Source organism: Eubalaena glacialis, chromosome 7 (genome assembly GCF_028564815.1).
Source record: "Eubalaena glacialis isolate mEubGla1 chromosome 7, mEubGla1.1.hap2.+ XY, whole genome shotgun sequence".
Lineage (NCBI taxonomy): Eukaryota > Metazoa > Chordata > Mammalia > Artiodactyla > Balaenidae > Eubalaena > Eubalaena glacialis.
In genome coordinates, this window is record NC_083722.1 from 31,899,545 (window position 1) to 31,914,698 (window position 15,154).

General features: G+C 58.2%; 1 protein-coding gene across 2 annotated transcripts in view; it reads right to left on the bottom strand.

Annotated features, from left to right (window-relative positions):
- TMEM63B (transmembrane protein 63B) overlaps nt 1-15,154 on the bottom strand; it is a 24,727-nt gene continuing 9,573 nt past the window's right edge. For both annotated transcript variants that reach the window (XM_061196141.1, XM_061196140.1), the window contains 19 exons: nt 14,144-14,181; nt 13,013-13,155; nt 12,861-12,912; nt 12,290-12,398; nt 11,571-11,641; nt 8,494-8,574; nt 7,784-7,907; nt 7,053-7,186; nt 6,835-6,972; nt 6,468-6,621; nt 5,431-5,537; nt 5,102-5,188; nt 4,811-4,876; nt 3,428-3,590; nt 2,733-2,838; nt 1,563-1,730; nt 1,210-1,325; nt 963-1,043; nt 1-676 (listed from right to left, as the gene is read on the bottom strand). In XM_061196141.1, the coding sequence (XP_061052124.1) occupies nt 485-676; nt 963-1,043; nt 1,210-1,325; nt 1,563-1,730; nt 2,733-2,838; nt 3,428-3,590; nt 4,811-4,876; nt 5,102-5,188; nt 5,431-5,537; nt 6,468-6,621; nt 6,835-6,972; nt 7,053-7,186; nt 7,784-7,907; nt 8,494-8,574; nt 11,571-11,641; nt 12,290-12,398; nt 12,861-12,912; nt 13,013-13,155; nt 14,144-14,181 (2,130 nt within the window). In that variant the 3' untranslated portion in view covers nt 1-484. The remainder of the gene's footprint in view (nt 677-962; nt 1,044-1,209; nt 1,326-1,562; nt 1,731-2,732; nt 2,839-3,427; nt 3,591-4,810; nt 4,877-5,101; nt 5,189-5,430; nt 5,538-6,467; nt 6,622-6,834; nt 6,973-7,052; nt 7,187-7,783; nt 7,908-8,493; nt 8,575-11,570; nt 11,642-12,289; nt 12,399-12,860; nt 12,913-13,012; nt 13,156-14,143; nt 14,182-15,154) is intronic.

Consider the following 15,154-nt stretch of genomic DNA (forward strand, 5'->3'; position numbering starts at 1 on the left):
TTGGGGCCTGACTCTTCCTCCCGCTCAGCACCCCCTCCCCTCTCATGCAACCCCGTAGGGGCTGGAGGCTGTACTTCCCTGGAGTGCTACATCCCAGGGGGACTTGGGGGGGGAGGTAAGAACTGGGGGGGCAGCCCCTGATCCATCTGCCCCCAGCAGGTCTCCAGCCAGTACCCCCCTTGGCTCTTATTAACCCTTTCCTGATTACACTACTAGCCCAGGGGGGCACTGATCTGGGGGGAACCCTGTCCACACCCCTCTTTGCCCCGGGGCCGGCTCGGGGCTCTCCTCACTGAGGTTGGGGGGTTCCCTCCCTCCCTCCATGGTGGGGGAGAGCGGTGAAATCCCCAGGTTTAAATACCTTAATGAAAGCAGGGGATGGGGAAGGAAGGGGCTTTAGATCTAATAAATTATTAGCATTTTAGTGTCCGTGGGGGGCGGGGTGGGTGGGGGCAGGGCGTGGCCTCCAGGGCCCTCCCTCCCCTTACTGGTGAATCTCATTCTCTATGAGGCTGTCCTCACAAGACTGGAAGTCTGTGTCCGTGAGGCCGTCAGGCGGCATCAGCAGGTCCTCATCTTGGGATGAGGATGACGGGGGCTCGTCCCCTGAGCTCCCGGGACCCCCATCCCCATCCCCGTCAACTTCTGAGTCCTGCAGCACCTGAGCGATATATTTCTGAAGGGGGAGAAGGGTGGGGGTGAGGGTGGACAGCTGCCCCTCGTGGGGAAGGGGTGAGGGGGGACCTCATGGCCTGTGAGGGTAGGGGCGGTGACCCTCTTCCTAGGGCGAGGTGGGGCAGCCCCCAGCTGGTGAAGCCAGATCCCTCCCTGCCCCTGCTCAACACCGCCCCGGGGTCTGGAACAGGCTTCCCTTTCTGGATGACTAATGGGACACCCAGCTTTGGGGCTGGATCTCCACCAGAGGCTCTTCCCCACACTTGGCCATGGAGCAGGGCACTCACCGCAGATTTGGGGACAGCGGCAGCACTGGGGGGCCGTCCATTGCTTCTGGGGTCCACGGTATCTGTCTCCGTGTGCTCAATCTTGAGGGGCCCAGAACGAGTCAAGCAATGGGGGGAATGCCCTGGCCCTCAGCCATAATCACGACCCCACTCTCTCTTGGCATCCCTGCCCTCAGCTCCCAATCCCCCACCCTCACCCTGCTGAGATTCTGCCCTCGGCCACCTCCCTGCCCCCCTTGCCCCACACCTTGTAGTTGTGGGCACTGAGGTATTTGAAGTGTCCGAAGCAGACGTGGCAGAGACAGATGACGATGGTGATGACCAGGACCACGAATGTGAACATGGACGTCGGGGCTAGAAACCCTGGCATCGGGGCGGGCAGAGAAAGGGCCGTTACCTCTCCTCCGGGCCCCCGTCCCACGGGCTTTTGCTCCCTCTGAGCGCACTCCCACACTCACATATGCTGGGGCCTCTCCCAGGCCCCGGGCCTGCGACCCCCGGCCCTCGTGGCCTCCCGTGGCCTGCTCTGCCTCGACTCTGGCGGGAGTCTCCTCTGCCCACCGCCCACCCCGGTCCCCGAGGGTGGGGGGCGGCCCTCACCCGTGCGCATGGTGGAGAAGAAGAGCAGCCAGAAGAGGCACAGGATGGGCGCAGCGACCACCTGGTTCACAGCCCCTGAGTGGATCTTCTTGTCCAGCTTGGCCGGCAGGTAGGCGTAGTAGAGATTGTACCTGTCTACCAGGTGCTTCAGCAGCATGTACATGAGCCCTGGGGGAAGCCACATGGGCCCTGACCTCGAGCTGCCGGACCTTTGCGTGTCTGTCACGGGTTGTCCTGGGCCTTTTGAGGTCGCTGAAGGGCTGGTCCCCCTTCTTCTGCCCCAGGCCCAGTAGACAATAGAGCCCCAAGCCCCTCACAGGACCACGGAACCTCAGCTTCCACTGCTTCAACCCCTTCACTCTGCAGCCCCTCCCTAGGAACTCTACTATTAGAAATCCATTTGTTTGGGTCAGCAAGCATCCTCTTAAAACCCATATCGTTCTTTCTATCTCTGCCCTTAAACAGATGAGTATAAATTAGGTGGTAAGTTCTATTTTCCTGGAGGTTGACGGGATGGGAAATTTCAAATGAGGACAAGGTGGTTAGCTTGGGAGTTTGAAGCCTTCAATACCCAGGGAGGGTAGCGAGGGGTTAGGATGTTAGTGGGGGGAAAGGAGAGGCCACCAGTGGGGGCGATAATTGGGGTGAAGAGAAACTTTGCTAAATTTCTTCAGAAGGAAGAGGGACTTGCCCAGGTCACATGGTACAGCTACAGCAGGGTATTTCCATGACTAGTAAGGACCACGCTGAAACCCAAAGGTCTTTCCCGAGTTTACGGGGCTGTGTACAAGTGTGCCCATGGATTCTGTGTAGGACTGTGTGTGTGTGTGTGTGTGTGTGTGTGTGTGTATATACCTCAGTGGGCATGGGATGTGTGTCCAAGTATATCCACCTAAGTGAAGGCACTGGTGTGAGCAAACATGGCTGTGTTGGGGAGACTTGGCCCAGGGGCCCAGCACACCAGCTGAGTCCAGCCTGAGCTGAGATGGCTTTTCCCCTCCTCCCCCCTGGCCGAGCCCCAGACTGAGCCAGGGACCGGGCGGGAGGCCCGAGGGGCCGGTCTCCCAGCCGGGGCCCTGTCCACTCGGGTGGCCTGCCTTGCTAGAGTGGAGCGGGAGAGGTCCTGGGTCCCCCCGAGCAGGGCCCAGGTCCCGGCGCGGCGGTGCCTACCGAAGGGCACGATGATGGGGCAGGTGATACTGTAGGTCATGACCACCGTGAAGACGCACATCATCCAAGCGTAGGCTGCGCCAAACTGGAACTCGTAGGCCTGATGCTGGGGGGGAGATGGGCAGGAGGGTAGCTCGGGGAGGGGAGGGGAGGGGCAGGGCAGGGCGGGGCGGACTGGAGGGGCTCAGGGCAGGTGGGAAGTGGGAGGGGGCCAGGAAAGAAGCCAGGGGGAAAAGGAACCCAATGTCCAGGGCAGGGCAGGGCAAAGCCGATGGAGAGAAGGGCTGTGGCTGAGACGGAGGCCAGGGTGGGCACAGTGATGGGGCATCAGGAGGGGCCTTCGAGGCATGAGGGGCTGGCAGGTTGGTGGGCTTGGGAATGGGATGCCCAGAGCCCTCGTGTGGGGTTAGGGCAGAGGGGCCCTAGGTCTAGACCCAGACCTCCCCCAACCCCCATCACAGAACACTAGACTGTCAGAACTGGCGGGGGCCTTCAGGGTTAGCTGTGTCAACCTGTCACTGTACACATGGGAAAACTGAGGCCCCAGACGGGAAGAGGGTAACCCAGGACCACGGAACTCGCTCCCCAAGTCTCAGTACCCCGGGTGCCCCCACACTCTAGCACGGCGGCCACTGTTTCTGGTTGGGCCCACTAGGGGGCGCTGTGAGGACCGCGGCTGCCCCGGGCGGCCCTACCCGCTTCACGTTGCGCCTCTCGGCGGCCGAGCGCGCCAGGCAGAGCCGGATCATATACATGAGCAGGCCCGGGATGCGCAGCAGGTCCATGGCGTTGCCGATAAAGGCTGAGGCAATGACGTAGTTCACGAAGAAGGCGCCGTTGTCCGGCAGGAACACGCACCTGCGGGCACCGGGTGCTCCAGCTCTGCACCCTTGGGGGACCCGGTGGCCCCCTGCCCACTGCCAGCGTGCCAGCACCCCCAACGTGCCTTCTTCCACGTGGACCCTTAAGGTCAGCCCTCAAAGCACCTGTGTCCCAGTCCCCCCTGAGTGTGAACCCCAGAGGCAGATGCCAGAGTGTCCACAGATGCCTCCAAAGTAAGCCCCAGACCCTCTCAGCGTGAGTGAGCCCAGAGGCACCCCTAGAACTTGTGCCCCATCAAGACCCCCGGAGAGAGTGCTTGAGACCCCTAAGGCCACCAGTGTCCAGGGTGTGATGCCGGAGGTTGCCCCCAACCCCCTGTGACCCCAAAGACCCCCAAGGGTGTGAGCCCCAGCAATACCCAGAAGGCTCCCTGCCTTAGACCTTAACTTAACCCAGAGTCACCTCCGGAGCATGAGCCTCGGACACCTCCAGAACTCAAGCTCCAGAGACCCTCCCCCAGAGATCTTCAGAGGGGGAAGCCCAGGGACCTTTGTCAGTACCTATGACACCCCAAGTGTGAGCCCAAGATTACCACAGATGGCCTAGAGCAAGACCCCTAGAGCTGGTGCCCACATAAACAGCCAAGGTTCATGTCCCCCAAGACCCCCTCACAGGGATTCCCAGGGAAGGTGCGATTCCCAGAGAACTGCAGAGTCACAACTCTGGATGACAGCCTGAGACTTCAGAGGTGTTCCCAGAACTTGTGCCCCAGAAACACCCCGAAGTGTGAGCCCCAGAGTCCCCCATAGGCACTCTTAGGTGTGAGCCCAAGAGCCTTCCATAGATACTCAAAGGTGTGGCTCCAGAGACCTTCAGGGATACCTCTAGGAACCCCCGTGTCACTCCCACAGTACAACCAAGATCCCACTATAGGCCTCTCCAAACCTCCCGAGTGAAGCTCCAGACTCCCATGGTTAGTCCCAGGATACAAACCCCAAAGCCCACCATAGAACCCCCCCAAGTGTGGGTCCCAAAGCCCCAAATACACCTCGGGGGTGACCTCAGAATCCAGACCCCGGGACATCCCATGTATACACCCAAGACAGCCTGTGGGGCAACCTTTGGGATGACCCTGACTGTGATATAAGCCCCCTCCTCCTCCCTGCTGCAGGGGTGGGAGCTTTGTTGCACCATCCCATGGGGGAATACCCACCCCCACCATCTGGTCTCCTTCCCTGGGGACCCCGGTCACTCACTCAAACCGAATAGCTGCCTCAGCCAAGAATTTCTTGTCAAAGAGCCAGCGGAAGAAGAGGTCCAGGCTGGAGAGGAGAGGAGAGGAGAGGAGAGGGGAAGAGAGGAGAGGGTGTGTGTGGGGGAGTTGGAATGGCCCAGAACACCAGGAGAGGGGGAGGCCCATCCACAAGCTCTGGGGATGCCCCCCAGACATGGGGCCTCTGGCTCTGTAGAGGAGGTGGGAGCCTGGGCTCCCCCTCCCCCTCGGGCAATCCCGGACCCCAGCTCCCATCCCCTCCTCCGAAACCCACCTGCTCAGTCCCAGCGAGGGCAGGAGCAGCACCATGAAGATGAGGAAGGTGTAGCACTTGTGCATGGTGGTCCTGTTCTCCCCAGAGCTGGGGTGGGGGACATGGGGGGCAGAGGTCAGATGAGCCAGCCCCCATGCCTGCTCCCCCAGCTCGTATGGTGTCCCAGGAGGGTTTCCTGGGAAGGAGGGGGGCTTCCCAAGGTGAGGATGCTGGTCACCATCCCTCCCTTGCCAGCTCTGGGATTGCCCAGGGCAGGGAGCCTGAGGGCAGAGGGTGTGCGCCCAGGAGGACCACAGTGAGGCGTGGTGTGTGTGTAGGGGGTGTCTCACCGTGTCCAGTGGGCTTCAAAGAAGGCAGAGTAGTAAACGATGGTGGGGAGCAGGGCCGAGAAGCACCACAACAGCAGGGTGGGGAAGAACTGGGTGATGATGGGGTTCTGCAGAGGGGGGCGGAATGTGTCAGGTGGGGGCAGTCTAGTGGGCCCAGCTTGCTTTGCTTACCTGCCCCCTCCCCCAGTGAGCCCTGGGCCCCCCAGCTCTCAGGACCTCATGTCAGAAGTCCAGAACATCTGGGGGCCAGGGCCATATGTACAATCCCAGCATGAATAGTATTAGTAGTTATCATCTCTGAACACCTACTGATCATGTACTTTTCACGTATTAATTCTTACATTAATGATATTACCCCATTTTTACAGATGAGTAAACTGAGGCAAAATGAGAGTCAATAAGTTATCTAGCTAGTAAGCAGTGGGTGGGGGAGATTTGAACCCAGGCAGCCTGGGTCTTATCTATTATGCTATCATCACTCAATGATTTTCAAAGTGCCTTCTCATGAACTTTGAGGTTCCAAGGAGGTTTGCAAAAGAGGTGAGGGGAGAGCAGCAGAAACGCCCCCACACCCATTGCCATCTGAGCGAACTTGCTTTCCTACATTGGGTTTCATGTAAGATTCCTTTTGATGAAGGCCATCAGAATCCAAGTTTGGAAGCCAAGGATCTGGTCTGACCCTTCACTCTTTGGTTGGAGAGACCGAGGGATTTGGAGAAGGACCTTGTTCAAGGTCACATGATCAGTTTGGAATGGACCCAGGCTCTCTCTTCCCTCAGAGCCCCTCTAGGCGTGTGTAAACCCAAGGGAGGCCTCTCCTAGGGGGAAGGTGGCAGGGAGCCCGAGGGAAGTGCACAAAGGGGTTTGCAGCCCATGGTCATGTGGGACCTTCTTAGTGGGGCTGGGCTAGAAAAGCGGAACAGGAGCTGGACTGGAGGGCATGTGGTCCACCCACCGCCTGCCGCTGCCAGGATGGATGTGGGGCCTGGTATCTGCGTTTGGGGACACAGTGCGGAGGGTTGGGGTGTGGGCCTTACATTGAGGTACTCCACGGGCTTGGTGACATTGAACTTGTCCATGGTGGTGATGATGATGGCCGGGGTGGTGAGGAAGAAGAGGAGGATGAAGAGGACGACATTGATGACCAGGCAGCGCAGCCACCAGATGAAGCCACGGATGGAGAGGTGCTCCCTGGGAAGGTCCGGAGGCGTCACTCCAGGGCTGGACGCCTGATCCGTCCCCAGCGACACCTAGGGCCTCCCTCTCCTTCCTCTCCCCACTGGAGCCCACGCCGGCCCCACGAAGCCACCCCGCAATCCCCCTTTGTTCACCAGTAGATGTTTCTCTCCCCACTGGAGCCCACGCCGGCCCCACGAAGCCACCCCGCAATCCCCCTTTGCTCACCAGTAGATGTTCTGGGGGTCAGGGGCGTAAGACACATTCCAGTTGGAGATGTGCAGGGACTCGCTGCAGGAGGAGGAGCGGGGCTCCCCGCGGCAGGTACAGCCCTGGCACTTACACACGTTGAAGTCCTTCAGGATGCTGGGGGAGGGGGGCACGGTTACCTGGGACCTGGAGCCCCAGCTAGTCCCTAGGGGCCGGGGCGGGCGGGTGGAGCTCACATGGCGGTGATGGTCTCATTGTGGAAGGTGACAAAGGCCATGCCGAGAGGCTTCTCGTTCACTTTCTCCTTCTCCCGCTTGTAGTCCTCCTTCAGCTTCTGCTCTAGCTTCGTGTAGTATTCAATGGCCTCCACCTGCCGGGGCGGGCGAGGCAGGGCCCCGGTCAGAGCCCCCGGTCCCTGCAGCACCCAGCGGGCACTGCCCAGAGCTGACTGCAGCCCAGGCACTGCTTTAAGCTCTCTGTCCACTCGCTTATCCTCACAACTACACTGGGAGGTGGGTACAAGTAGCTCTGTCCTACAGACGAGGAAACTGAGGCATGGAGCAGTCCAGAAACTTGCCTAAAGCCACAGAGCTAGTAAATACAGCAAGCTATCCTCTTGGCTGACCTCTTCTGATTTGGGGGTTGAAAACTTGGTCACTGTAGGGATAGGGGGCAAACCCAACAATGGGACTAGGGCTTCCAGGAACAGATGGGGACCTGCTTGCGGTCCGCACCCCAGCTTTGCTTCCTCCGGGAGTCTCTTCACCTTGGGGTATTTATGTGCAAGGCGTGTGTGCATGTGCGTGCGTGTGCGTGTGCGTGTGTTCCTGGGGATGTGGGACGGGCCCCACCGTGGGGTGCATCCATCTTCACTGTGACCTGTCTCCCCGGGACCTTCCAACTCCCCCCTCACCCATCAGGAGTCTGGGGGCCCTGAGGCCTGAGCCGAGGCCAGGACGCCCCGTACCTGCTCGCAGCCTTGCACCACACAGCAGCAGAGGTGGCCGCAGGGCTTGGGGTTGATCATGGTGGGGACGTTGTCCTTGCTTTGGAGGTTTGTGAAGTAAAGCTTTCCCCGCTCGGCCTTCTTCCTGTGGGACCCAGGTGGCCGGTCACCTACTGCCCAGCTGGGTCTGGCTGGAGGATGGGTAGGTAGCCCAGCTTGGGGGTCATGCAGTCCACTCCCCAAGGACAGGGGCCACCTTACTCTTTGGTTTGTTTAGGATGCATGGTTCAGACATGTCCCCAGCCCAGTGTCTCCCCACCATCCCTTGAGGGGCAGAAGTTCTTCCTATAGTCTGGCCTAAGTTTCGCACACTGTAGCTGAGGAAGGGAATGTCCTCAAATGGGGTGGGGACAGTGGGCCCCTTTCCTCTAACCTCCAGGCCTTGCTCTTTCCAGAGCTGAAATGACAGGCACTCCAGGGGGTGAATTAAAATCAAACGCCCCTTGGGAATTCCCTGGCCGTCCAGTGGTTAAGACTCTGCGCTTCCACTGCAGGGGGCACGGGTTCGATCCCTGGTTGGGGAACTAAGATCCTGCATGCCATGAGGCATGGAAAATCAAATGCTCAGGGAAACACCTGGAAGGGGAGCCAGGCTCCTGAGTGGCAGCCAAGATGCCCTCCACAACAGGCAGGGGGCCCTTGGGTGTTGCCCCCACCCCCAGCCCCATTACCTCTCTGCATCAAGGAACATCAGGCGAGCCACGTTGTAACATGGGCGGGCTTCCAGAACCGTGCAGTTGGGGTAGGCCTCCCTGAAACACAGTCCACCATCATCCTCTGCAGGGAGCCTGCCCACCCGCCCCCAACTTTCCCCTGTGACCCCGGCACCTTCAAGACACACAGCCCCAGTGCAAGCTCCCTCTTTCTGAGTCTGCAAAAATGACATTTCCTGAGAATAAAACTTTGAAATTCCTCCTCATGCTCATCTGAGTGGGGGGAGGGTACGCACATAGGCGTGGGCATGGACCCAGACGCGAGCGTGTACCTACGGGGCGCTGGGGACACCACGGCTGTGGTCTGATTCTTGTCTGGGGCTGTGAACTTTAAGTTGAGAGAAACTGTTTCTAGTATGGTTGTTCTCTTAACCCTGCTCCTAGAAGACCTGATTACAGTCCAATACTTAACCTTGACCATCAGCTGACCCCAACCAACCCACAACCCTGGGCTACAGAATGATCTCTGGCCCAAGGCCGACCAGAGGTTGATCCTGAAACCTGACCTGAGACTGACTTCTAACCCTGGCCGGAGACTGATCCTTTACCCTGACCCAAACTGATCCATAACCCAGACCCAATACTGACCCTCTAATCCTGACCCGAGATTGACCCCACCTTGACTTAAGACTGACCAGACAGACTCTCAGTGCCTGGTACCTGGCAGGGCTCGAGTGATGCTTGCAGGCTGAGTGGAGGAGCACTTCCTTTTTCATCCTGATCACACAGGGCTCCTTGATCCTGATCCCTAATCTAAACTGCGTCCCTGTCTTTTTCTTTCTTTCTTTTTTTTTTTTTTAAATTTTTAAAGAAGGAAATACCAAGTGTTAAAGATTCAGGAGACATGGTTCTAAAGTAACAAGATGGACCAAACCCACGAAAATTTGGAAACTTAAATCTGGGATGGGGTCCTTGAAAAGCACTTCCCAGGAGGCTTCAGACTTTTCCCCAGACACCGCTATTGCTCAAACCATTTTAGGGTTCCTCTTTGGAAGGGCCTTTAGCCCTGTGGCAGGCTGAGCCCTCTTTTTCACCCGACTAATCTCTAATCCCCTAATCCCCACCACACAGGTTCCCTGATTTTGTACACAGGATAACCCCTGATTGTGCTGGGTCAGTCCTCCAACCCAGACAGACTGCAGACCTGGACCCCAGACCCTGCCTGATGCTGACAGCTAGCCAGGGGCTCCACGAGGACAAGGGCTGCCTCCTGCTCAGCACCATATACCCAGGCCTGGGCCAACAGCCTGCACATAGTAGGTGCTCAGTAAATACCCACTGTGCTGTGGAATGAACGGGTCAATGAAATGGCTGTTCCATAATGCTCACCGTACTGATCCTAAAAACTCCAGTTAGGACTGCAGTCTCCCCAACCCCTGCTCATAGGCTGACCGCTAATTTTAATCAGACTGTTTCCTAAACAAAATCACCCACCAACCCCTGAAACAGACAACTTGGACAGTGAGCTCCCCACCGATCAAGCCTGGCTCTTCTTTGTCTCCCTGGGATGAAGCACATAGTAAGTGTACAATAAACAGTGTACTGGATCAATGGATGCTTGACTCACAGGGTTCACTCCCTCACTGCACTCAGGGATCTGCTCTAACATCACCCTGTCAGAACCCCTGCTGCCCACACCATCGGAAACTGCAACCCTCCCTGACCCTGCTCACCCTGTCCCTCTCCCTGCTTTGCTTTTCTGCTTAGCACCTACCCCTACTTGACTAGTTCATTTCTTTGCTATCTGCCTCGCCCCACTAGAATGTAAGCAGATGAGGGCAGGGGCATTTTCTTTGTTTCCTGCCATATCCCCAAACTCCTGTTCCAGTGCAGGCACATAGCAGGTGCTCAAAGGATCCCTGTTAGTAAAGGACTTGTCTGTACAAGCTGACAGCTGATTCCACTTGGATGGTAACATTAAGATGTCGCCTAATTCTCAGCACACACTGTCCTTTATCCTGACCCAGCCTGCCCCCTAATGCTGAGCACAGCTTGAACCCCAGATGGGATCCCAAATCATTCTCTCACACTGACCAATGACTGATGATCTAATTCTGGCTGCTGTTCTATAAACTGTATGAGGGCAGGACTTGTTTCTAATTGATTTATGCCTGGCACACAGAAGGTGACCAATAAATGCATGTTGAATGAAAGAATATTCACCCACAAATGCCTGTCACAAACCAGTCCTTCTCCTGTAATACGGGAGCCTGGAATCCGACCCCAATCCAGTCCTGATCTAGGACGACTACTGACTTCTCATCCAGACCTCACTAAATCCTGATCCTGGCCAGAGACGGAGCCCTGATCCAGACCACCAATGTCTCTAATCAGAACCACTGGACAACTCCTAATACTGACCCCAGACCAATCCCTGAGCAGCCCCTGGACTGGCCCCTAAAGCTGGCCTCTGCATTGCAAACCCCCGAGAGCTTGATGGTCTCGTACTCATTTTTATAGTCCCCAGGCCATCACAGTGACCTCAACAGCACCTGAGAACGTTTGCTGAATGGACAGATGGATGTGTGATAGGATCCCTAATCCTGTACACAGACTGTTCTGGCCACCTGGAGGTGTATATCCACCTCCCTCACTAAGACAGACTTCCAGCTAAAAAGTGTCTCGGAGAACATACAGTCCAGGCTCTCCTGGGCTCCCTGAGGATCCACTGAAAGCCGAGGAGCTTCTCCCTGCTAGTCTGCACACAAGCTCTGGAATGCCACGCACAATTCTGAGACAGCCACACCCCCCAAGGGCCCGTGGACCTGGGGTTGACAATCCATGACCTTGTTCGAGCCAGGAGGAGAGGCCCAGGGGACTCATTTTTCAAGTATTTCTCCTGCTCTTTGAGGGGTCTGAAGTCCAGCCCAAGTGCTAGACCGCCCTGGAGTCAGAGAATTCTTCCTTAGCCTAACCTCCACCCCTCACTGCAGCCCCTGACCCCCCCGAGAGAGAGGCGTGTGAGGATGCTCCTGGAGATGGAAAGCAAAGAAGAGTCCACAGGTCCTAGGGGTGAGGGTGGAGGAGCTACTCACTCAAAATGCTTCTTGATCTTCTCTGACTCTGCATATTTGGAGATTCCGTTGATGAAGAGAGTCCGCTTCACCTGGGGTGAGACAGGACAGGTTGGCCTTCCTGAGGCTCCGATCCGGGAGAATGCAGGGAGGGGTGGGGAACAGGTGAGCAGAGAGGAGCAGACAGGAGTAGGAGGAGGCCTTGGGAGAAGCCAGGCCCAGGGAAAGCAGGGGGAGTGTTTCTAATAGAAATCAGGCAGTGAACAGAGTGAGAGCCCCGGGCCCCTTGCTCCCTGAGGGGTTACAGAGTGGGAAGAGGGGGTTCTACTCTCAGATCCTCAGGCTGTGAGGCCCCAGCACAGAGGGTGGCATGGAGTGGGCATTCGGTACTGGTTTTGGGAGTGAATATTGAAGGAGAGGGACAATCACTCCCGTAATATCCACCGCAGATATTTCCTGCCCCGGTGCCTTCCATGCAAGGCCTCACCTCATCCCCCACCTACCTTGGGAGAGGGACTGTTCTCTCATTTCACAGATGAGGAAACAGGCTGGGAGAGGTAACTTAACTGGCAGGATGGTGGGGCGGAGGAATCCTGAGCTGCTGAGCCAGGATTCAAAGCCAGCTGGCCTCACCCGGAGCCGGAGCCAGAGCCGATACCCCTTAGGACTCCGGCAGGAGAGGCCTGGAGGGAAGGGGAGGGGCTGGGCTTGGGCGCGGACCTGGGCTCTGCTCCACTCACCAGGTCGTCCTCCTTGTAGCGCATCTTGGAGGTGTGTCTGCGCATGCTGTAGACGGTGAGCAGCAGGTACAGGAAGGCGAAGGAGGTGTGCAGCCAGAGCAGGTTGTTCCTGGCGGGCAGAGGGGTGCATGGAGCCACCGGGGTTGGGAACACTCTCAGACACCCCCAACCTCCGACTGTTAATTAAACCCTGGTACAGGGCCCCTCTAGAGCACTTCGGACCCCCTCCCAAGGCGGGCCCCACACCCCACATCCTCTAGACCCCAGGATTGTTCCATTCCAACTGAAATGTCCCCAAGAAGTCATCTCTTCATGCCCTACCTGCTGGCTATACTGCCCTCCAACCACCACCAGCCAGCTCTCCTTGGCCCGGGGTTGCACACGGCTCTTCTTTATCTGGCCATCCCTGGGATCTGCTCCTTCTGTTTCCATCCCAAGCCCTCAGGGACCCACAGCCATCTCAGCAGCCTCAGCATCTCTCCCCTGAACACTCCCTTTTTCCTCTCCTCCCTGTTCCCACCCAGACTCTGGTCGCAGACCCAGGCCTCACTGACCAGCTTCCCACCCTTACCCTGATTTCAAGTTGGCAATGGTGGTTCTCCCGAAGCTGTAGGCATTGTTCTCTGGGGGGGGTGGGAGGAGGGAGAGGACGACGGTGGGGTCAGGGCACATCCCCTCCTGCCCCCTCCTCTCCCTGCCCCGCCCATCCTGGCCCTCACTGACCCAGCAGGTCCCCTGAGAAGTTGACGGGCAGCACGATGCCTACGGAGAGGACGCCCACGACCACCAGCAGCCCAATGATGTGTCGCTGGAAGGACAGGTAGTGCACAGCGTCGCCACCACATTTATCCCGGATCTCGTCATCCCTGCAGGCGCCGGGGACAGAGGGATGCGGTGAGGACCAGGGCAACAGAGGGGCCGCTTGGCTCGCCTGCCCTTGCCCACCCCAGCCCACGTCCGCCCTAGCCCCTGCCAGTCTGGCAGCAGGACGGGGTTGAAAGGCGGGTCTCTGGGTCCCCCATGTTCTGGGAGGGGAGGGAGGAAAGAGAGAAAGGGAAGGGGAGGGAGAAAAAGGAAGGATGCAGAGAGAAGGGGAGGGAAAGGGAAAATAGAGGAGGAGGAGAGGGATGAGGGGGGAAGAAAGAAAAAGAAGGGGAGAAAGAAAGAAGGAAAAGAAGAAGGAAGACTGCAGAGAGGAAGAACAGTGAGGAATGGGGAGAAAAGGAAGTAAGAGGATAATCTGGAAAGGGAGGACAAGGATGGTGGCAGGAAGAGGCAGAGGTGGGAGGGAGGAGGGAGGTCTGGAAAGCAGTGGCGCTTTAGGGGTGCTGGCGAAGCCCTTTAGACTTGGGGAGGGGCCCTAGGGGCCCAGGGGCCCAGGGGCGAGGGCGGTGGTGGTGCTGACCTGTCTGGGCTTCCTGCCTCTCTCAGGGCTCACTGCCTGCCTGCCGCACTCTGGCTCCATCTCCTGACTTCTGCCTGCTGGATACTGGCTCCTGCCTGCTGCTGGCTGGCTGCTCCCAGCCTGCCTGATGCCCCCACCTGCTAGCTGCCCGAGGCTCTGAGGTGGCGGCGTGAGCCCCTGCTCTCATGGGGTGGCAGGGGCGGGGAGAGCTGAGGGCAGAGCGGGACCCCAGGCAGGGGGGTGCACAGGAGACTGTCGGGGGGTAAAGTGAAGCCGGCTTGGAGGAACAGCAGGGGCCTGGCTCCCTGGAGCAGGGAGGAGGGCGCTGGGCTGGCTAGGAGCGCTAAGGCCCTCAAAGCTGCTGGTCTCTGGACTTTGTAGGGAGATGACAGGTCTGAAGTTTCTCTCTGTTTCTCTCTTTCTTTAGAGCCTCAAGACAGTTCACTTACTTTATCCTGAAGATGGCTGTCAGCCAGGAACAGAAACCCTGCGGGGACAGAGGGCTATCGGCTAGAGTCCTCACCCCACCAGCCCGAGCCTCCCTTCCCCCTCAAGCCTCCCCTCCACCCAACCCCAACCTCGTAACCACCTGCAGGCTGTGGCTCACCTGTCACAGCTCCCACAGTCCCCACAGAAACTAGCTCATCCCCAGAGAAGGGGACAGGAAAGGTGCCAGCCCTCAGAGAAGAAAAAGGACCAAGGCCAAAGGGGGTCATCGGCGGACCCTCATGCCCAGAGTGCAGATCCCCACAAACACCCAAGGGGGCAGCAGAACTGGAGAAAGTCCTGCAGTTGTGTGGGCCAGGGTGGGGATAGGTGGGGTTCAGGGTTCTAGGAAGGGACCACAGGCCTGCAGCTAACACGGAGAGTTTGCAACGTGGCTGCCAACAGCAGAGCGGTGGGCCACGCTGCCCAAGGTCCTGCACCTACCTTCCAGGATGCCCCAGAGGGACCAACCCAGGGTCACTGTGAGCTGCAATCTCCTGCTCTCCAGCCCCCAGGCTTGTCTTCAGACAGAGACCCCACTCAGGGCAGAGTGGGGATACGCGGGGCAGGGCTGGACAGAGAGACCCTCCCCCAACTTCCTACCGGGAGAAGGTACAGGCATAACACGGGATGAGGGAGAGAGGTGCCCTCCAGCTAAGATGCAGAACTGTGCTACCTGTTGCCAACATCACCTGAGTCTGGGGATCATCTGGACACCTCTGGCTGGCAGGGGTGATAGCTTTGCTTTGCCACTTACCAGTATGAGTCCAACTCAGGAAGCTGACAGGCTTCTTCTGCTATGGCAGCTACAGGAGCTGCCACCCCCAGGGCCCACAGCCTAAGCTGGACTGATCAGTGCCACCCTAGGGCCTGAGGATTAGAGTTCTGACCAGGATTAGAGTTCTGACCCCGGCAGAATGACAGAGGGCCAGGCAGGTAATGTCGGAGTGTGGTGTCTGACCTGAAAGGGGTCT